Here is a 21804-nt window from a genome sequence, read left to right as displayed (position 1 = left end):
AACGCGTCCGTCTTCAACTGGCTCAGCTATTTCTCGCGCGCACGTTTCTCGTGAAGCTTACGGACGCGCAGCTTTCGGGGAGCACGATGATGGTCGAGGGAAGATGCTCTCGCTTTTCCGTGGAAACCTTCGCGCTCTACACGGTCATGAACTGTACCAGTGCAGCGTTGGGTCTTTTCGCAACGGCTGCAATGAATGCAGATAAATGTCACGACGCATTATGAGACTGCAGCGAGCGAACAAGTTAACAAAAATTGAAATTTTAAGAGGAGCAAGAAGGGAGCGTGGATGGGAGTCTGTAAAGATTAAAACCGCAGCTCGAACAACAAGTAAGCACGTGCCGACGAATCTGCTTTCAAGAAACACGTTTCATCACTGTTCATCACTGTTCGTATTTAGTTTCATCACTGTTCGTATTGTTTGTATTTATTCCTTTATTTTATATTGTGTTACACAGACGTTCTGTGAGGCCGTTCAAGTGTAAATAGAAGATAAATACTTTATTCTGTATTCATTTTTTTGCTTATGTATGCGCTGTATGTTGCCTATGTACGGGTGGCAGGAGCTCTGTCAAGCTGCGACGAAGCAGCTTTTTCTCTTGCCACCTTTTTTCCGTTTTATCGTGTAAACGAAGGACGAAAAATAAAACATGATTGATTGATTGATTGATTGATTGATTGATCGATCGATCGATTGATTGATTGATCAATGCTTGCCCTCCCTTAAGCATTCTGACATCATCAGCAAGCCTGCGAACCTTTGCAGCTTATATTTTGGTCGTGTGTGTAATTGCGACACGTTGTCTAATGCGTTGTCCCTGTCATCATATATCTTTCACATATAGGCTTACAGAAAACAGAAGGTTGCACAAATTGACTCACCATAAGACTGCACACCTACGTGTCAGGTTGAGTATGTCCTCTTGTTGTTTTTGTCTATATTATTTCGAACGACGAAAATGAAAAAGGAACCATTCGTTGTATTTCGGAAGTCGTCACGATAATGACGCGCGCACTTATCAGTTATCTACAGGCAGTGCCAATGGCAACAATAATTTTCTATTACGCTCACATAATGTAACAGCCAGGGGCATCCTCTACATTGAAGCAATTCCACCTCCACATGGCGACGCTTGCCGCCGCATCATAATATGAAGCTGTGTTATATTATCACGAGGCTACTACAACTTTCTATTCGAATCCACGTGAAGCGCCATAATGTTTTGATTTGTTCATCTATAACGTGATTTAACTAAAATTTTTAATGCGTTGTTGTCGTAGAAATCGCACCAGGCCTAAATGACTTGCAAAAAGATTCATTCAATTATTATGTAGAAGGCTCTTTCGTATAAACTGTCATCGGTTGGTTTCCTTAAACGGAGATGTCGCCCGACTATGCATACATTTGTTTATTTTTTCTGTCTGTTTGCAGCTCCACAACAAGTGCCTCAGGTCCGCTCATGTCCTCGGTCGACCGTATTTGTGGCATCTTGATATAATTGCTTCTACATTCCGGCCAAGTGGCAGGCAAGGCCTGTATTAGTCCAAATCTATACTTAGTTCCCGTCCTGTTTGATTCCTATTGACTGCTAGTGTGGGTGGTTTTTGCATTTTTCTTTCCACTTTATTTATCACAGGTGCCAAAAACGCAGTTTTTTTCTTTAGATCTCGGAACATTTAAGCACCAAGCATGTTCAGAACTCCGCATCAGAAATAGCTCCACCCTCCGCATCGGCTCGATACCGCTTTCACAATAGAACGTCGCGAGCTCTATTCCTGGCAGCGGCAGTACAATGCTAAAGCTTTCGCAATCCGATATGAAGGAGCACCACTTGCAGAAAAAGAGCAAGTATGCACTTGGCGAAGCAGCGCCGCCATGCTGCGTTGAAGCACTGTTTTGGCCTTCACTAAAACGCTGCTTTAACGTAGTGTTTAGGCAGTGTTTTGATGAATGCCAAACACGGCTTCAACGCAGCATGAAGGTTAAAACTAAGCGCCGTTTCGAGGTTGTCAACCTAAACCTGATGAAACTAAGCTGATCCTTTGAAATGTATTTTATATATTTTGCTGATTTATTTTCGTTTTGTTTTTAGGCTGTTACTTAGCTGGCAGCCCGCAAGTTGAATCAGCCTGTTCAAATTTAGTTATTGTGGTAAAAGTACCGGTCTGTCGCTGTCCTATGCGTAATCAAAACGAGAGATCACCTGTTCAGTGTGTTTATTGTATTTCTACAGAAGCAGATTATCTATTTTATGTACTTGCCGACGTGCTGTCGCTCATTAGAAGGCACTACAGAGAGAAGTGGCCGAAAATGTGAATATTAGCAGACGTTTTCAAAGTCCTTGGCAGTGGAATTGTACTCATTGAGGCATGTTGATGGGTCATTGGAACCGCTTATTTTTAGGAAATGTTTGTATTTGGAGCACACTAACTATTGACGAAAGATGAGCAAGTTGAACTATGGTTGATGGCGTCTTTAGGTTCTCTCCAGAATAAAACACATTGCTACCTTCCTGACCAGGAACTGCGGTGTCAAGAGAATGAAGGCCCAAATGAATGTGACGTTTTCAAATAAAAAGGCCAGAAACAAGGACCGACCACCGGTTGCTCTCCAAGAATAGTTTGCACTATGGTTGCTGCTCTCGCGTGCCAGGGTGCACATAGGCTCCCTACACAACGGGGCATCCAACCGCTCCAAGTCATGAAAGCTAGTGGAGCATATGCGACCGAAGCTTCTCAAAAGACAGCATCTTCGACCAGATGCGCAGCACCGTCTCAGAACGATAGCTGATGTCGCAATGGGAACAATTCCAGAACTCGTCCCTTGTCGTCGTGCAGCATAGATGGTGGCACCGATAACATCCCACGTTGATGCCGCCTATAAGAGTTATCACTGCTGTGTGGTATCGATACTACACCGTTGCTACCCGGCGTCACGGACGTGCCGACATCAACGTTACCCACACCATCAGTGCCACAAGTATCAATTCCATCGATGCCGCCAGTACTACTGGCACAACCGGTACCACCGCTGGCGCACAAAGCGCACATCACTTCCGCGCACTGGCACCATACCAGCGCGCTGATGGCACGACCATTAACTTTCTGTCGGTGTTTCTAAGTGTACTCTCTGGGGACATGGGCAATGAATACGGCCTGACAGGGTCACGGAATCACGGGTAGTTCCCCAGCAATGTAGTATGTTGTTGAAGTTAATGAACTTTGTTTATTGTTTTTATTTTATAGATATCATGCTATAACCTCCACAACAGGAGCGGAATGTCGCCGGCAAGTGAGCATGTGGTCGCCTCTTGATTCGTCTGCATTGTTTAGAACGAGGTGGTTCGATCTTGCAAGTTCACTGAAGCTGACTCCCAGGAAGAAGGTGCAAGTGGTGCCAACCTGCGGGCCAACATTCCTCAGGAAGACTTGGACCAACCGTGGGTTGTTCTTGAGACGTCGTAGCCCACAGGATGTTGTTTGGACCCCTAGCATAGATGAATCGCAATCGAAAGCGATGTATGCGCAAAACGAAGTCATCGATAGTTTTAAATGCGAAGCATTTCATGGCGAACCAAGGGCACTTTGCGCGTTTCTATCTATCTATCTATCTATCTATCTATCTATCTATCTATCTATCTATCTATCTATCTATCTATCTATCTATCTATCTATCTATCTATCTATCTATCTATCTATCAAGCTAGCTAGCTTAGCCGCCTACGTATGGGTGCTCTCGTGATGGCCTCCTTAACATGATGCAGACCAAAATTGGCATGGGAGGGTAAGAGGGCTTGGCGAATATGACTGTCTGGTCATGACCTGAATAACATGAAAATCCTGTCGCGCACGTCATCAAAGCCTTTCTTCCAGACACGTGCGGCACATACCCGTATACCACGGGCCTCGGTATGCGGGTATGCACCAAAGGTGATGGACAGTTCATATCTACCCAGGAACGGAGACAGCACATTGGTAATTTGAATGCGCGAGCGTTAAGTAAACCAGACATCGGCAGCATTGACCCGAAGAATGCAAAGAATAAAAATCTGGGTCCCAACAATAATCGAACCCAAGCATTCTGCGTGGCAGTCAGACATTCTACCACAGAGCCATGCCGGTCTTCAGGGGACACTAAAGAGAAACAATGAATATGCTCATATCGATAAATTGTGCTCTGAGAGCTGTAATGTCGTTAATTTCGCCATCACAGGTTTATTAATAGAGGAGGAAATCCAGTTCAAAGTTTCATTTTTAAATTTCGCGCCAAAATCTCCCCGTTTGACGGCACGCGTTTCAAAGTGTATTAATCGTATTTTGGCGCCATTGGCTCAACAAAATTACCCGAAACTTGGTATGGTAAGTCTATGGCCCCATCAGAGGACAATGTACTTCATTTTTACCGATTAGGAACTACGTAGTCTCTAGTAGGCGCCGTCAAAACATGTGACGTCACGGCGAATGGTGCGGAAACTTCAAGGTGGCGTTGCCACCCACATTTTGCTTTTGCGCGTTTTCTCGCTTACTCAGCGTCTTCTCGCAGGAAGCATGGTGTTCTTGGTATCGTGAAAGGGTACTTTACGAGTATGAGAAAAATCGTGTTGGTCTTTAGTGCCCCTTCAAACTGCTTTGGAAAAAGAGCCTATGCAGGTGTAATGTCAGGGCAACGTCAATTGTCGTTGCAGTGTTGGCTATCTCATTTTATAACAAAGCAATAAACATTACATGTGTACTCCTATGACAAAAGCTTCATGTCGGGTTAGCGTCAATTTTGGCTCCGCTTTTATAGCAGTCTAATAAACATTACATTTGTATTCCTATGATTCCGCAAGCTGTATTGACGCGTTGCTCAACCCCGGAGGAATACGCTAACGAAAGTTACGTAGGATATTTACTTCATCGCGCCGTAAAGTACACTTTGTTGTGATGATACTGACGTAGGTGCTCTAACGTGAGTGCTGACGTTACGTCAGACCGTAAGCTACCCTTTAAACGCCAGTGTTTTGACGTGTCTGGTAATCCCCCGATGTGCAAACAACTACTACACTTACAAAAACATGTCGATCCACCTTGTAGTACTTGGCTTAAAACCAACAATGTGGCATAGACGACTACTTGCTGACTGCTTCGCATGTAACCGATTCCCATCTGTGGGATTTTTTTACTAAAGAAGAAACAGAGAGAAAGGAATGTAGAGGGAGCTTGACCAGAGGAGATCTCGGGTTCGCGGCCCTTGGGCTACGAAAGTCATTACGGCGCTGTCCGGCTAATGCACTCAAATATTATCAATGCGCATTCACAATGCTTGGTTCAAGAGCCAGTCTCTCTAAGAAAATGCAGCTACGCCCTAATAGCGACTCGTGTTGTCAATATGTGGGGTCCAGTCAGCTTCTGCTCTGTTGAATAAACCGCCACAACATGCCGCGACATTGCTACTGCTTCCGCTCACGTCTAAGTGTTTCGGTAATTTGTATACGGAGGTGCGGAAAATATCTCCTGCAGAATTGCCAGCCGTTGGTGTTTACCATAATCGATTACAAGAAACATGAACGGCAGTACAATGCCGACATCATATAGTCCTCTGTTCATCCGTTACTCTAAGGCATGAACGTTCTCGACGAAGATAAAAGAAACCTTGCACTAGCAAAGTCCTCACAATAGATATGCGTCCTGTGCGCAACACCTGCGCAACAAGATTGTGCCACCAGCACTTCTAATGCCTTCCATGTACCTGGAAACGCGGTATTCTGGAAATGATGCAGGATATGTTATTGCATACGCACTGAAACTCTCCGGGGTTGCCTTTGAATACACTGGGCCATGTGGAAGAATCCCTAGCCATCTCTTCTGTCTTGAAGCAGTCTCCGGTACTTCTCCTCCCAGATTTGCCTTACAGCGCTTTCTTCAATTGCCGTGCATGGCTAAACGACATAGCGCGCTTGGTTTCTTCAATAGTTTTTAGCGCGCCTAGCCGTTTCTCGTGCCGGAAAACGGCTGTCTGAATAAATAGCTATTTTCTCTAGCGTTTGGAAATAAACGCTGTACGATTAAGCATCAACAACAATCCTTACCTTTGGAGCGAGTTCGCCAAGGTTCCAAATTAATAAACGCGTTTTTCGTTCCAATTTCTAACACATCATCACGCGAAGGTGTTCGATCAAGGAACGTATAATGTTTCGACATAGGGATTATATTGAAAAGTCGCATTATTCAAGCACTATTGATGAAGTGATCTTCACTGCCCAGGAAGCTTGAGTCATGAAAATCACGGAAATCTCGCCTATAGGGCAACACGCCCTATAGGGCCGTGCAGGGGCGGTATATGGAACATACGAGAACGGTCGTGCTTTCTCTCTAAAGAACGATGCAATGACACATATGCAGAAGAATATGCGACAATCACACTAAGTCGACAAGGGTGACGATGTGGGCATGTTGGGGCATCTTGACTGCTCAAGGTGGTATATGTGACGAGTGTCCCTTCATTTCTCCTCCTGTTCCCTGCACTCAACCACCTTCAGTAGAAGCTACACTACGGTTCGTAGTTTTATCGGTCTTGCAGCAAACGTTCGCTTTGAATTCACCAGCACGCTTTCACGATCTCGCACGCTTCGTGTACCCTTGAACGCGCCTCCGAAACTTGAGATTACGCGACCCCTATGGGGAATGCACCGAGGGAGCTTCGTCCTTAGCCGCAGCACGCGCAGCAGCTGCCGGGCTACTTGAGGAGGACATCCAGCATAGGGTCTGCCGGAGGATGGCGCGCATGAAGCCTCGGCTGGGCATCAAACCGACAGCATAGCACACAGAGCGCAGAATTAGATAGGCTTTTATCGCACCTTATGGAAAGCGTCACGCTGACGATGAGCGTGAATATTAGACAGGAGCGTTCATATAAATGCTGCTGCAGTATAAGATATATGAAACCGACGAAAGAAATAAACATCTCCAGGATATTAGATGCACACTGCACGCCTCGCTGTGTCACTAGTAAGACCTACTTAGTCGCGTGACGTGGTGTAACTAAGCAGCAGCGGGAACGACAAATTGATATCTTTACATTAAAAAATTAAGTTCTATGGCGCTGGTTATTTTGTACACTGCTCTTCACATAACGTAATGACCAGTTTTCGGACTTCTGGCAAACCATGTATCATTAATTGGGCGCATTACGAGATACGTCAACAAAGTAATTTCCAAACTTACTCATTTCAACGATAACGTCATTTTATTGCAATGAGCTCGTCTCTTCATCGTTGCGAAAAACCGGGAAACAAATGAAGCCCCTGTGGCTGCGCTGAAGTTACCGCGTCATTCGTCTCTTGTAGCGTCATTTCATGCTCATCTCTCGTTTAAACGTTTATTAAAGTCACATTTCCTGCCTGTGGCTCGTCTCTTCCCCTGTGCAGTGCTGGATTCGTCGAGCAAGCTCCCCGCTGGCATTCTGGAGGGCACGGTGACGGACCTGGGGGATTACGACACCTGTCTCGACCTGAGATTCCCCAATCGCTTCGATAAGCGGTTGGAGGACTTCCGGGGACAGTACTGTGGGGTCGCCGTCCGGTTCCCGCTTCCACAAAAGCCAGAAGTGATTCGACACGGCGCTGTCATCGTGAACCCCGCCGGATTTCCCGACACCAGCGTGAGTACAGAAACAACCCTCGCTAGTGTGAGGGTTGTTATCATTTCATTTCTCTATTATCATTTCACAACCTCTCAATCAACACTAGCCAGAGGACCAGATGTGTTCCGATGTTTCATCACTCATCTCCAACCATAGGAGAGCATATCTGTGTCAATTAACGTTGGAAATCTCAGTGACAATATTTTTAAATTGAATTTGAAGCAGCGTCTTCCTCAATCCATTGTGCCATGGAGTAACGTTCTGTTTTTTTTTTGTGCCCAAATGTGTCCTCAGTGCACATTGATTCAACAATGTCTTCCAGTGATATTGTTTTATTTTTTCTGACATACACATGCTGGCAGTACACTGGCAGAATAACCTTTCCTTGAAATTGTCGAGCCAATCGGTATTGCAGGCCAAAAGGTGGTTCGCAAAGAAAGATGTCAGAAATAATTTCAATATGTCCGGCGCATCACTGAACAGTAGGCTGCCTGCTACTAAATTTCATTGCTGCATTGGTTGGGGCATCACTACTGATAAAAAATTATTCAGGAAAGCATGTAGAAACAAAAGAAACAAGTAATTACGGGTGCGGTAATATCATAATGTCTACATATGCGTGCACATGTGCCGGCTTACTCTGTGTTAGCCACGGCACTGCACTGTCCTCCACGTGAGAGCAAATGTTGTCGACAGTTCGATCTGTGGGGTACCTGTGGGAACGATTTTATCAAATTCACAATAATGTTTCTCTTAAAATACTGGAAAAATTGCTCATTAACTGGTGTATATTCTATAAGAATAGAAAACCGGGCAAATCGCAAGCTATCCGGCATTAGTGCGGACGCGTGACCTATTTTTTTTTTCTCTTTCTCTTATCATTGTCACTCCGTGTGCTGCGCAAACAATATATATACATTGAACTTATTCGAAACCAAATGACGGTTACACATTTCCTGCAAAGGTTTTTCCCTTTTTCTTTTATCTATTTAGGGCTAAACGTGCTGGGCGAAAATTTCAACTCTAAGTTCTCTGTAGTGATACTAAATAACCAAGGTGTGTACTGTACACTGTGTATTTTAGCGCAACCTATAAGAATTTGCCGGCCGGACCGTGTATGCTACGTATGGTTCCTGATGGAAATAGTTCGAATTCAGTACTGCACCACTAAAAACTACTCTGCTGTTCTCGCTCTCAGGTACTTTACAGCCACGACCGCCAGGGGCATGCCCAGCACACGCCGTGCAATGGCCGCCACCACCGCGTTTGTACGTAAAGTTTAATTTAAGCGCTGCTTATAGCTCCAACACTGTATTATTGAAGAGACATTGCCTGAAATAACAAATGCCTGTCGCGCTACATCGTTTCCAAAGCACACTTTCCTTTCTCGTGTAGCAGCGCACCGCCCAAGCGACATTCGGGGGACGTAAGTGCACTCGCTCAGAATGGCCCGAATACCGCGCTCACTCTGGCAAATCTAGGGCCATTTTGAGCGAGTGCACTTACGCCCACCGAATGTCATTTTCGCTGCGCGCTGCTACACGAGGAAGAGAAGTGTGCTTTGGAAATGATGGTAATGGCGAAGAATGACGATGTAGTGCGACACACATTTGTTATGCACTTCAATCACTAATCTTCTATCTCAAAGTGGCTTACTTGCTGTTACTCATCGAAATCGCGTATGACGTTTAAAATTCTTTTTTCAACTAATGAACGGTCAGTACAACATCGACACGTCCCACCTTCTGGCATATTTGTCAGGATACAATACCAGGCACAGACACTCACTAGCTGTAACACCATTCACGACACGATAAAACTGTGACACAGGATTCACTATCGCAATTTGAATCGCACCTTCAGTAGGAAGGATTTTCTTGTTTGGCTGAGATGTTTTTCGTGCCTTTCTTTTTCTTTCCCTTTTCTTACTCATGCTAACTCATTGTCTGCTCGATTTTAAGAATTTTGGAATAACGTCACTTGCCTGTTTGTTTTGTTCTTTTAAGCGCATGTGCGAACAAACTCACTGATTGTTTTCCCTTGTTATTTTTCTGTTTTTTGCACTTATATATGTACCACGCTGCCAAAATCTTGTAGAAGATCACAGTATCTATAAATAATAAAATAAATAAATAAATAAATAAAATAAATTTCAGGCAACGTTTCTTAAGCAATAATGTGTTAGAGCTATAAGCAGCCCTTAAATCGAACTTTGCGTACAAACGAGGCGGATGCGGATTGCACGGCGTGTGCTGGGCACGCCTCTGGCGGCCGTGGCTGTAAACTGCTTGAGAACGAGAACAGCATATTAATTTTAGGCATACAATATGTTTTAATGCATAACCATATTCCTAATAACATAAAAGATAGTTTAAAGAATACTATTACCTCAACCTCGGATAATCTATTCTCGAGCCACTGCTACGCCGGCTAAACACTCCGTCTCGGCGAAGTCAGTGTGGGGAACGCACTCGCCAGCAAGTGCGCTTTGTAGCGAGTGTCACTAAGCGTTACCCTGTGACAGCGTGCGAATAAAACTAGCGGCAAGGTGCACTCCATCGAAATGCACTTAATACCCCGGTCAACTGGCAAATTTAGTCTCATTTTGAGCGAGTGCACTTACGCCCCTAGAATGTCATTTTCGCTGCGCGCTGCTACACAAGAAAGGGAAGTGTACTTTGAAATTGATGGTAGTGGCGATGGGTACTTAAGCAGCAGAACAGATATTTCTTATTTCAGGCAGCGGTTCTTAAGTATTAATGTTTTACAGCTAAATTGAGCCCTTAAAAATATTTTTTACGTACAAACGCGGCGGCTGCGCTCATTGCACGGCGCGTGCTGGGCATGCCCCTGGCGGTCGTGGGTGTTAACTGCTTGAGAACGAGAATAGCGGAGTAGTTTTTTTAGTTATAGTATGTTTCAGTGCATAAGAATATCCCTAATAACGATGGTCGAAAAAGTGCTACCGACTCGGCTTAATATAGTCACTTATTTATTCTCGAGCCACTGCTACCGAGGCTAGACACTCCGTCGCAGCGAAGTGAGTTTGGCGAACGCACTTGCCGTCAAGCGCACTTTGCAGCGAGTGTCACTAAGCGTTCCTGTGTGACAGCGTGCGAATGACACTAGCGGGGAAAGGCACTCCCTCAAAGTGCACTTAAGCTGGCCCGTGGGACAGGGGTGTTAGTCCCTTCTCTGTCAAGGCAAATGTGTAGTCAAAAAGATTATTGTTGTTGTATTTGATATGCCCTTAATTAACTTGACCAGGTGATTTCTTGTTACCCAAAACAGGTTCTCAGGTACCTGGCCCGCAAGTCCTACACCCTCTACCACACGTTCATCCGCTTAGGCCTCTGCCTTCCTAGTCACTGCACAGCAGAAGATGTGCAAAAACTCATCAGTCCAAGTAAGGATGCCAATGGGGGAATGTGTCGATATGCAAAATGATCTCGCTTGCTTCCATCAAGTAGGGTCAACCGAAATCATTGTTGACTGCACTGCTTCTCAAATATGACACGGTTAAACTTGCACAGCTAAAAAACGGCACTGTTAAACACTAGTGATACACAGCAATCGGCAAATCGACTATCGATAGTTTTTTTAAAGCTATCGATAGTATAAAGAAACTGTCGATAGTATTATCGATAGTACAATCGACAGTACCGTCGGTAGTACTACACTGCCGACACTGCTATCAATAATGCTGTGAATTGTTAAAGGGACCGACAACTGCCCAGAACATGAAATGAGATGACTCCACTAACGGAAAGATTGTCCATCGCATTGACTCAAATCAACTCTGTTTTTTTCGTGAGAGGTGGATTTATATTTTTATTTCTTAATTGAAAGTCGCGACAAATGACCTGTGGCGCCTCCGGCGCCAGAAACAAGAACGATCCGATGTACCGGTCCATGTGACCGCTGATCGCTGTACGCGGTCGACGATTGTTTCGTTAGTATTGAAGTATTGTTCGTTTCTTTATATTAAAAGGTATTACTCTATAGAAATGTACATATAGGCCTGCGTTAGTAGTATGCTATAAATTGGTGCTGCCTTCGCGTGACGTAATGATCGCATGCTCCTCAGCGCGTCTTGAGCAACTTTTCAGCGTGCTCATGCAACCGTGCACGCAGTTTCCAGATCGCTAAGATTTTGAGCGACATAGTTTTGCTACCTACACTTCGTCTCAGAAATGACACCCGCTGCTACTTGGCGCGGCCGCGCATATGCGTAGTGACGTTTTCGATGACTTGGCTTGGCTCGTGCATCGAGAGAGTAACGACGCCGGGACAAGCCACCCATGACACAGGCGCAGGCAACCTTCAACGCATGCGCACACAACACGGTACAAATACAGGGAAGGTGCACAATGCCACACCATCTCATTGTAAGAGCTTGTTATTTTCAAAAATAGTTGAAAAGCTCTAAATAAAGGTGGTTAAGCATAGTTACAGGAACTCCTGCGAAAGCAAAACAACGATAGCTTTCACAAATCGCGAGAAGGGCTGGCGGCATCGCTATCAATTCTCAGCGTTGCTGGAGAAAAGGTACATCCGTGCTTAGAGCCTTTCAGATCGAAAAATACTGCTTGTAAAATAACTACGTGCTTTTCGGATTAACTACTGCAGCTACAAGCACTGCGAAGGGTGAGCTTCCTGTCGCGCCTTAAAAAAATGGGTCGAGAAAAATCAGTTGTCGGTCCCTTTAAGCTATTACTGTCCAGCGATATTCCCCAAAAGCATTTGCGATAGCCTGCTATATGCAATACTCAGCTTACTTCATTTACGGGCAATGTTTTAACGAAATAGAATTATTTCAGCAGGGGAAATGCAGGAATATGTCCATATACATTCGTATTAATAATAACCACTTACGCCTTACAATTTCCAAACCTAGTTCTTGATATTTTTATTTTAAAATAACAAAATACAATATAAATTTGAAACCGCAGAGTACCGTCAAATGTAACGATCTCGTTTCCTGTACGCCTGTACAATTAAACTTAATTGTCATGTGTCAGCCAAAAATTCGGGTGAAGGAGCAAGCATGTCAACTATCGCGCCCTTCAGCCTGCTTCTCCGCTACCGCACACTTGGGGAACCAAGTTTATGCTGCAATGAGTTCGCGCGGCTTATTTTATACTGTGGTTAGTGCTATCAAACTTATTACCGATAGCGCTATCTGTAGTTTTTTTTTTTACCACCGATGGTGACTGAACTATCGATAGTATCGATAGTATCATCGATAGATCTGCATCACTATTAAACACGCCACAGCTAAACCTTAGATCGATGGTGTTCAGCAGCCTATATGCAATCTTCTCTTCAGCTGCGTGTTCCTAATATCTGCTACTTTAAGCTTTTTATATGCGGTCGTCTTGGATGGTAAGGGAAATTTTTCACTATTCACTAGGTGTGTGCGAATAGTGCAATTTCATCGCGAATCGAATTCCAATCGAACAGGGCCGAATAGTGGCCAGCAATATCGAAAATCTAATCGAATATCGAATACAAAGATCTTATTGAAAATTGCAATAAAGAACAAAGAAATGAAATCTGCTCATGTCCTCGCTCACATAACGCTGCGAGTGACGCCTACCGAAAGACTACAAACGGTCCTGCAGAAACACAAGCTGTTCGACATGCTTCACTTTCGCGGCTAACAAAGGGGGTTAAGGTCGCGAGTTTTTTTTTTTTTTTTTAACACGAAAGTGTTTTATGCCGGGGTTCACCAAGACTTCGGTGACGTATTTCCGTCACGGAAATGACGTCGAAAAAATTTACGAGATCAGATGGCAATGAAAAAAGTTCTGTGAACGGGCATCGAACCCACGACCGCTCGGTCCACAACAACAGATGCCGGGCACGCTATCCACTGCGCCACAGTCTTTTTTTTTTGCTTTATTGCCTGTTATTAGACACGTACATCAAACAATAAGTCCATGAAAGAAAAGACAAAAGTTGTGTCAGTCCTACTGGAGAGACACAAATTTAAAATTCCTTGAGCGCTGTCAAGGGTTCTACCCTCGGCAACCACTCAGGTACAAACTCCTGAGCTTTCTGGAGTTCCACAAACTTAGTCATACACTCACGAAAATACATCCGTGCGGGCCGTGTGTCAGGATCGCAATAAAACCCCGCCATGCGAGCCCGCCATAAACAGTGAAGGCCAATTAGCATAATCAAGTCAAAAGGGAGTCCCTCTTCATCATTCACTGGCAGAAATCTTATACCATGTGGATCTAACGGCAAATCCTTCTTTATCGTCCTTTGAAGCACATCCCAAAAATAAACTCCTTCCCAGCAATGTAAGAAAACGTGGTCTATAGTTTCCGGTTTTTTATAGATGAGGCAATCTGGCCCCCAAGGTAAGAAAAGACCACGGTCTTCTTGAAATGCCTTGACAGATAATGCACCTGTATGAAGCTTAAAAGAGAAAGACTTCGCGGCAGGAGCCACTTGCATTCTCTTCACCCTCTTAAGCACATCTTGCCCTTGACCTCCAATGTATATGGCTCGGTATAGAGGTACAGGTAGAACAGCATCACATACATCTTTGTAGAGCTTTTTACGAGTCACTGAAAACAGATACTCACAGACTCTAGAAGCTTTACAAACGCGCCTTTTATATCTACCACTCTCCCGGTCGGCAGGGTGGTGTGGCCATCAGGGAGCGGTAAAGCAAAGTAATTCGTCATTACTGTTGCCTCCGCGATTAACACGTGCAACGCGTTACACGTCTGTCCCGTTCGACGCTTTTTTAATAGAAGTTCAATTTTGTTAATGCCTTAACACACCGCGAGGTGGCGATCTTAGCTCAAGCGTCGTAAAAGCATCGGCCTCCCTCATAGCATCCAAGGAGGTTGATAGTATCACGCTAATCCAAACCAAAAAAATTCACAGCATATCCACGGAGTGAATGATGATGAGTGGGCGAAGCTGCGGAGATTCATCGGTAAACCGTGAATCTTCCGTGAATTCTGCCCAGTACATCATCACCGACGTGAGATCGGGCGCGTTTATACTAAAGGTTCGATGAGAGTTATGACGACTTGCAGCTCACTTTAATTTTACATGTACGCTGTGAATTTTCATTGTTTAATCACGCACAGGAGAAATCGCACACACGCACTACCTCGGAGGTCAAAATCCAGTGCCTATATATACGGGGTGGTCAGTGAACGGTTGTGCAGCGCGAGCGGTCGGTTTTTTCAATCAAGACGCTGCCTCGCGACGCTATCTGCGTCGGCGCCGCTGCGCCGCGAGGCAAGATAGGGGGAGGGGGGGGGGACCGTAGGAGAGTAGAAACATCTGGCGTCTTTCGTTAAGCAGCTGGCGTCTTTTCGTTTTGCTTTAGAAACATCTGGCGTGTTTTCGTTTTGCTTTTAGAAAACATCTGGCGTCTTTCGTTGGTTTATTTCATCAATCAACGGCGTTTTGAACAAAATTTTTATTGTTTAATCACGCAGAGGAGAAATCTCACCAGGCACTACCTTGGAGGTAAACAATGGCTGCTAATGGGAATGAGAGACAGAAGAAGTCGGCTTTTAGCTAACACTTACACTTCTACTTCTACTAACGTTTCCTACTGCAACATGCCAATGGCTGCTAATGGGGAATGAGAGACAGAAGTATTCGGCTTTTAGTTAACGCGCACGCTGCGAATTTTTTATTGTTCAACAACGCACAGGAGAAATCTCCCACCGGCACCACCTTGGAGGTCAAGATCTGGTACTAGCGTTAAGGCTGGTTACGCACTACGACGGGGACGAACGGGTGCCGCTTTAAGGAGCTTCGCCCCTAAAATAGCTCTGCGACGCGCGCCTGCCTCACCTGGCTGTTACACCGCGTTCCCCGCTTACGCGCTCGCCCCGAGAAGGGGGGCGGCACGACGCGCTCTGCGCTTCCCTCTAGTCCGGCCGTGGTATTCAATCACATTTTAACATGCCGCGGGATGGCGACCAAGTTCTGCGTCTAATATGCGACGCTCTTCTGGCTATCACACCTCGTTCTCTGATCACGCTTTCACCCTTAACTACTACAGCTACCACAAGGTTTTGTGTAATCATTTAACATGAACGTCAGTCGTAGGGATGGAGATGTACCACCAATCATCAAAGTCGGGGCATCCACGTTAAACGGTGCTATAGCTGCCAGACATCAATATACGTTGTGCAAACTCTCTTATATTAATGTACAGTAAACATTCAGTTACTTCTGTAAGGGCACGCTTTACTTTCGTGTTATTCCGGTTCCTATGACGGATTGATCAAGCATCTTTTTTTTTTGTTTCCCTATGGTCGCGTAATACGGCTCATCTGACAACGGTAATGTTGTGCTTGCTTCATCGTCATGAGTGCTCCGGGCCCAAAAATCTTCGGGCGCCCATTGACAGCAGCGTTTTCACTGCGCGCCGGAACGATGGGAGTTTCTGAACGAGTGGTGCGCTGCGGCAGTGGTGAACAAATGTTCACATGTAAATCCAATCATCGAGGGTATCGCGGGCCAAAGTTTCACGACCGCTAACTTTCAACGAATGTTTATTGTGAGAAGCAAAAGTACAAGTAGATCCGTACACGGAAGAAGGCCCAGTCAACGCCCATGGAAGCCTGCCGCGTCCAGAAAGGCGAATTCTTCTGCAGTCAGCGGTACCGAAGATGAGCTGACACTGCTATTACGGGCCTTCGCTATCAGGGCGGCTTCAACAATCTCTCGCGGATTTAAATCGGCATTCCTATACACAACGGTGCACCCTTTTAATAAATATCCACAATCACTACAATGTACAGACCGGTGACCATCCCGATATCAGCTCAATTTTTGCTTGTGCTCTCTCAGTCTATCGTTCAGGCATCTTCCCGGCTGCCCAATGTAAACTTTCCCGCAAGAAAACAGGAAGCGATACACCGCACTGTTTACGCATGAGAGGAACGGACACAGGTGCTTCTTCACACATGCTGCACGTCTCTTGGCTCACGGTTCTGTGGCCTTGCAAATGCTAATTAGTTTCTGTGGAGCGGAACGTCCACCTTCCGTCAACTTTTTTTTTTAAAGCATGTGACACGTTCTGCATGTACGGCACGACCTTTTTCATTCCATCAGAACTGCTCGCGCATGTGCCATTCTGTCTAACTTTTTAACGCAATTTCTGCCACTGAAACAAGCACGTAGCCCGGGTAACCTGGTAGCAAAAGGCGCTCTTTTTGATTATCAAAGCCACTAGACATCTTGTGGAGGCATGATTTGCGAAGCGTGTTGTCAAAACAAAGCTTAGCAAGTGCTCGTTTCACCAGCTGAGAGTAGGGTGACTGATACGGAAGCAGCATCTTGCTACCACGAGGGTGATAATTCCAACACACATATCTTCAAACAGAAAAATTCTTAGGTCTACAAACTGAATGGCATTATTAAGAGGTAGCTCATGTATTATCACCAGATTGTCAAGAAAATGAGTAAAAATGTGAACTATATCACTTACATCTTGAGTGGAGTCAATCAATACGAGGTAATTGTCTACGTATCTGAAGACTTTGGTGGTCCTCACCGCTGACATACATGCTCCGATACGTCTGTCATAGTGGGCCAAAAAAATGTCTCTTAAAATGGGCGCCAGACATGACACAATACAAACCCCTTCTTTCTGATGGTAGAACTGTCCATCACATTCAACATAGCTCGACCTTAAATAAAAAGTAAGAAGTGCTGATATGTCTGACTTCGTCTGAAATGGTATTACTCCAAAATGGTGAATACATTCATCTACACAGCTCCAGTGCGGTCTCTATGCATGGGATTTCTTCCCAGCAAAGTGGGAATGGTGACGCGAACCTTTCGTTATGAAATTTCATACCAAAAGAAAGCTATTTTGCACGCTGAGGACAGCTACGTCGCGTCTATTCGGCGTACCCGAAACTTGTGCCCATGAGCGTTGCAAACAAAGGAAGGAAATCTTCAGCTGCACGTCGACTGGGAGAAGTTTCGACGGGCGGAAAATGGGAAAATATCTCGAGCTCGATGACAAGCTTACAGGCGTTCTCAGGTAGCTCCGTGTAGAAAGAGTTTGTCATGGTAACGGCCGTTGAAACGGCGCGCGATCGAGGTGTATCCAGAAGCGACCTTAAAGCCAGCAAAACTGGATGACTAAATGAAATGAACTGCCAGCAGAATAAGTTCCAGTTTCTATGAGGGTGCATTGTGCTTGCCTTTTTCTTCTTCTTCTGATGGTCAACATCGGGGCACGCCATAGTTTTAAAACACCTTGTAACATTTCGCGCAGATGCATTTTTATTTAGAACTCTCGAAAACAGTGTGCGAGGTCCACTCGATTCTTTTATGGTGCACATTTTCTAGTCGGCGCGCAGTGATCGAGCTACTTTTTATTTTTTATAAAATGTATATAAGGAGAGGTTAATGCCAATGCGTGGCGCCGGCTACTCCTCTTGCACAATGCTTGTCTTCGCAAAGTAGAATTGAAATGTCCACACATAACATAAGAGTTCACAAAATGTTGTCGTAGCTGATGGCGTCACTTGGGAATTGTCTCCTAAATGCTGCACTGTAACTGCAACATTTAGGTTTTCACAAAGAATTCTCTGCTAAAACAAAAATACAAAAAAATTGTAGCCAAGCATACCGGTTCAAAATAACGCGGAAAATTTTTTATTGGATTTAGTACTTTGTTATATTTCTGATTTCTCCAAAAATTGCACTACTGTGCGCGCAGCAATCATTTAAAATTTTTCTCTTGGCCATGGACCTGAGATTTTTGCTATTGATTGTGGACGTTTATCCAAACAATTTAGTTTTTGTAAAAGTTTCTTTCGAGGAGCATCATAATTTTTGCAGTGTAGAAGAATATGCTCTATGTCTTCTTCAGCTTGTCCACATGAGCATGTAGCACCATCACATTTTCTTATTTTATACAGGAAGGTCTTCGTATAGGCCGTGCGAAGCCGTAGCCTATGAATGACTGTGTATACACATCGGCTCACCTTTATCGGATATTAACTTCTACGCCTGGATAAATGCTGCATCATTTGCAAACCAAGTTTCCTTGGACAGCACAGCTTATCCAGTATACGCCTTGTGCACCGCCTATAGAGGCGCCACTGCTAGCCACCTAGCGGGCGCCGCCGAGAGTCCGTGCGGGAAGCCGAGCAGACGACAGCGCTTTGCACAGCCTTGCTGTGAGGAGATGAATGAAGTTCGCGGCTGCTATTTCCCCTTCGTGCGGGTGTCAGACAACTAATTCTGCACTGGCAGCTGCAGGAAAGGCGCGGGCCTCTACGAAAGTGGACTTGTGCACGATGTTTGCCACGAACGAGCGCTTAACTAAGCGCACGTCGCCGATTTCGAACTACGGCATGAAACATCTTCAAAGGTGCGCTTAGTGAACACAAACGACACAAACGAAAAAGTACAGGACATACGGCAACGAGCGCAAACTACCAACTGGTTTATTGTCTGAACAAATGTAGCCCCAAGAAAGGGGTGTGTCAAACGAGCATGCGCAGATGCTCATAAGGAAGCAAACGGGGCAGGGCGATAATGAGCAGGGGGGGGGGGTACGGAAGAAAGGAAAAGCTGAAAAAGGAGGGTAAGGAGGGAACGCGATCCGAAGAAGCAAGATCGAATCAAAATTAGCTTGTAATTTTCGCAAAATCTACCTCAGCCGCTGTAAGGACGATAGAAGGGGCACTAACACAAGCTTCCTCGCCTTCTTCCATAATTTTCAAAGTCTCTAAAATTTCTCGGACCGTTTTATCTTCGGAGCGGGCTACTACAGCTGTTCTTTCGAAGAAGGCTTTACATGAACATTTCTTGCAATGTGCCGCTAAGTTACTAGCGGCTGCTAGCTGCTGGCAAGCGTACCGATGCTCTTTTAGCCTTAGATTAAGACATCGTCCCGTCTCTGCGACGTACGACCTACCACGCGATAACGGTATCTTATACACCACCCCTTTCGTGCACTCTACGAACCTGTCTCTGTGCTTGACATCGCAATTTGACTTATGGGTCATTTGACCTGTATTGACCTTTTTGCGCAAGCCTTTCAGCTTTTGCGGAGCTGAAAAGATTACGTTAATATCGTGTCGCGCAGCGATTTTCCTCATTCTACGTGAAAGGCTGTGTACGTATGGCAAAACGACAGGCCTCTTGCTTTTATCTGTAGGTACTTTAGCTATGCTAGGGTCGCGTTTTAGTTCTCCTATCTGCTTTTCACAAATTTGTGTAATCATTCCTGTAGGATAGCCACTGCTCTGAAGTCGCTTAATTTGAGTTGCCACGCTTTCTTCTACCCTGTGGTTGCATGATTTCGCAAGGGCTTGCTTCAGGCTCGTGGTTGCGATTCCTCTTTTAATTATTTTTGAATGCCCCGAATCGAAAGGAAGAAGCCCTTTCTCACCCCGCACTTTGTACGACCAACAGGTGTGTTGATTCCCCATTTCGATTTCCAAGTCAAGGAACTGCAATCTACCTTCTACTGGGAGTTCAAATGTGAATTCCAACCCTTTATGTGCCCTTTCAAATGACTTGACAACACTCTGCGGAGTAAATGTGTCTTTCTTGGTTCTTTTGGTGCAAATTAAATAGTCGTCGACGTAGCGGAAACATGCGATAATGCCAATTTCGCGCAGACTATCCGACATCTCACGGTTACCCACTGCCAAAAACAAATCTGATAAAACCGGTGCAACGCAAGAACCGATTGGCACACCTTCTTTTTGGGCATATAAAAGCCCTTCATGTGCTATCACAGTTGAGTGCAGGTAATAGTCCAAAAGCTCGAGGAAACCCGCGACACTGCACTTGCACAAGTCCTGGAACTTGGAAATCCCGAACAGGTCAATGGCGTCCCCTACTGCCCTGACAGTCTCTTTTCTCGGAATATTGTGGAAAAGGTCTTTGACGTCTATTGAAAAACAGTTCACCGGTGGGCTGTCTCGTATGTATTCAATCACTTTGAGGGGTCGTTGACTGGGAGAGAAGAAAGGCAAACTTGGAGGAAGCCCGCTAAGCAGCGTTGTCTTCAACTATCGTCCTGAACGGGTTGCCCGGTTTGTGCGTTTTCACTGAGAAAAACGGCTTCAGGGTCATTTCCTTGCTTTCTTTAATTCTTTTCCCCAGATTTGTAAGGCCCAGTCTTTCGCATGTTTTCACTGCTTCTTTTTTCATGCAAGCCAGCTTTTTACTGTCAGTCTTATTTCTTTTAAACACCTTCAGGATAGATTGCAAGGACAAGTTTGAATACTCGTCCGAACTGATGAGGACAAACGCGTTAGTCTTGTCTGATAGCAGGAGCTTCAAGTCTTTTTCTTTGATTGTTCTGGCCACTCTCGTCAGAGATTGCTCATTCGGCTTCTTAAATACATCAGGGGTAGCGCCTTTGATGCCTTCCTTTATGAACACTGTTTTTTTTTTCTTCCGGTATCCTGTCTGAGTTGGTAGTTTGCGCTCGTTGCCGTATGTCCTGTACTTTTTCGTTTGTGTCGTTTGTGTTCACTAAGCGCACCTTTGAAGATGAATCAACACCAACTAGCCCACCTTACAGCTCTTCTCTACGGCATGAAAGCCTGGCGCCGACGGTTCGTGCGCGACAGAGCGCGCGCATCGAAAAAACAAGTATAAAAAGGCGCCGGGAGCGACCAGCGCGCCTCTTACCCTCTCCGCAGAAGACGCCACCGACAAAGCCAACGAACGCGAAAGATCGGGATATTTGAGAAAGCAAAGCCGAGCCAGCGGCGCCGTCTGATTCCGCAGACGAATCGGTGAGAGGATCTCGCCCTTTTCCTAGCTTTCGCTGTGCTACGCACAGACGAATCATACGCACCTTCCCGAACCAAGGCGCGAGCCGATACAGGCAATGCAAGCGCAGGAAGCGCGCGGGGCCAGTGTCAGTCAGTGAGGAGTTAGTCGGCGATGAAGTTATGTCGTTCTAGTGATAGCATCGTTCGCTCGACCGCAGAAGACGTGTTGTTTGATGATCTAGTGCTGTGAGTTAAGTATCAAGACAGTGACAAGTTTTGAAGAGGGTCGCCGAGAAGAGATGTGATGACCGACTGCGGAGGAGAACGAACGTCCGCGTGGAGTGAATCGTCATGCCGGTGAATATCAAAGGTGCGTCGCGCAGACCAGTGTAACAAGATCCAGCTGTGAGGTGTAGCTCGTGGTGAATATCCG

General features: G+C 45.4%; 1 protein-coding gene across 2 annotated transcripts in view; it reads left to right on the top strand.

Moving 5' to 3' along the window:
• The window catches only part of LOC119389764 (nose resistant to fluoxetine protein 6), a 157207-nt gene that overhangs the window by 31849 nt on the left and 103554 nt on the right, over positions 1–21804 (top strand). For both annotated transcript variants that reach the window (XM_049413727.1, XM_037657150.2), the window contains exons 2-3: positions 7409–7641; positions 10915–11029. In XM_049413727.1, coding sequence (XP_049269684.1) covers positions 7409–7641; positions 10915–11029 — 348 coding nt within the window. The remainder of the gene's footprint in view (positions 1–7408; positions 7642–10914; positions 11030–21804) is intronic.

The sequence above is a fragment of the Rhipicephalus sanguineus genome, chromosome 1, assembly GCF_013339695.2.
Source record: "Rhipicephalus sanguineus isolate Rsan-2018 chromosome 1, BIME_Rsan_1.4, whole genome shotgun sequence".
In the NCBI taxonomy this organism is placed as follows: domain Eukaryota; kingdom Metazoa; phylum Arthropoda; class Arachnida; order Ixodida; family Ixodidae; genus Rhipicephalus; species Rhipicephalus sanguineus.
The sequence above is the reverse complement of the archived record's forward strand: the minus strand, read 5'-3'. Positions and strand labels throughout refer to the sequence as shown.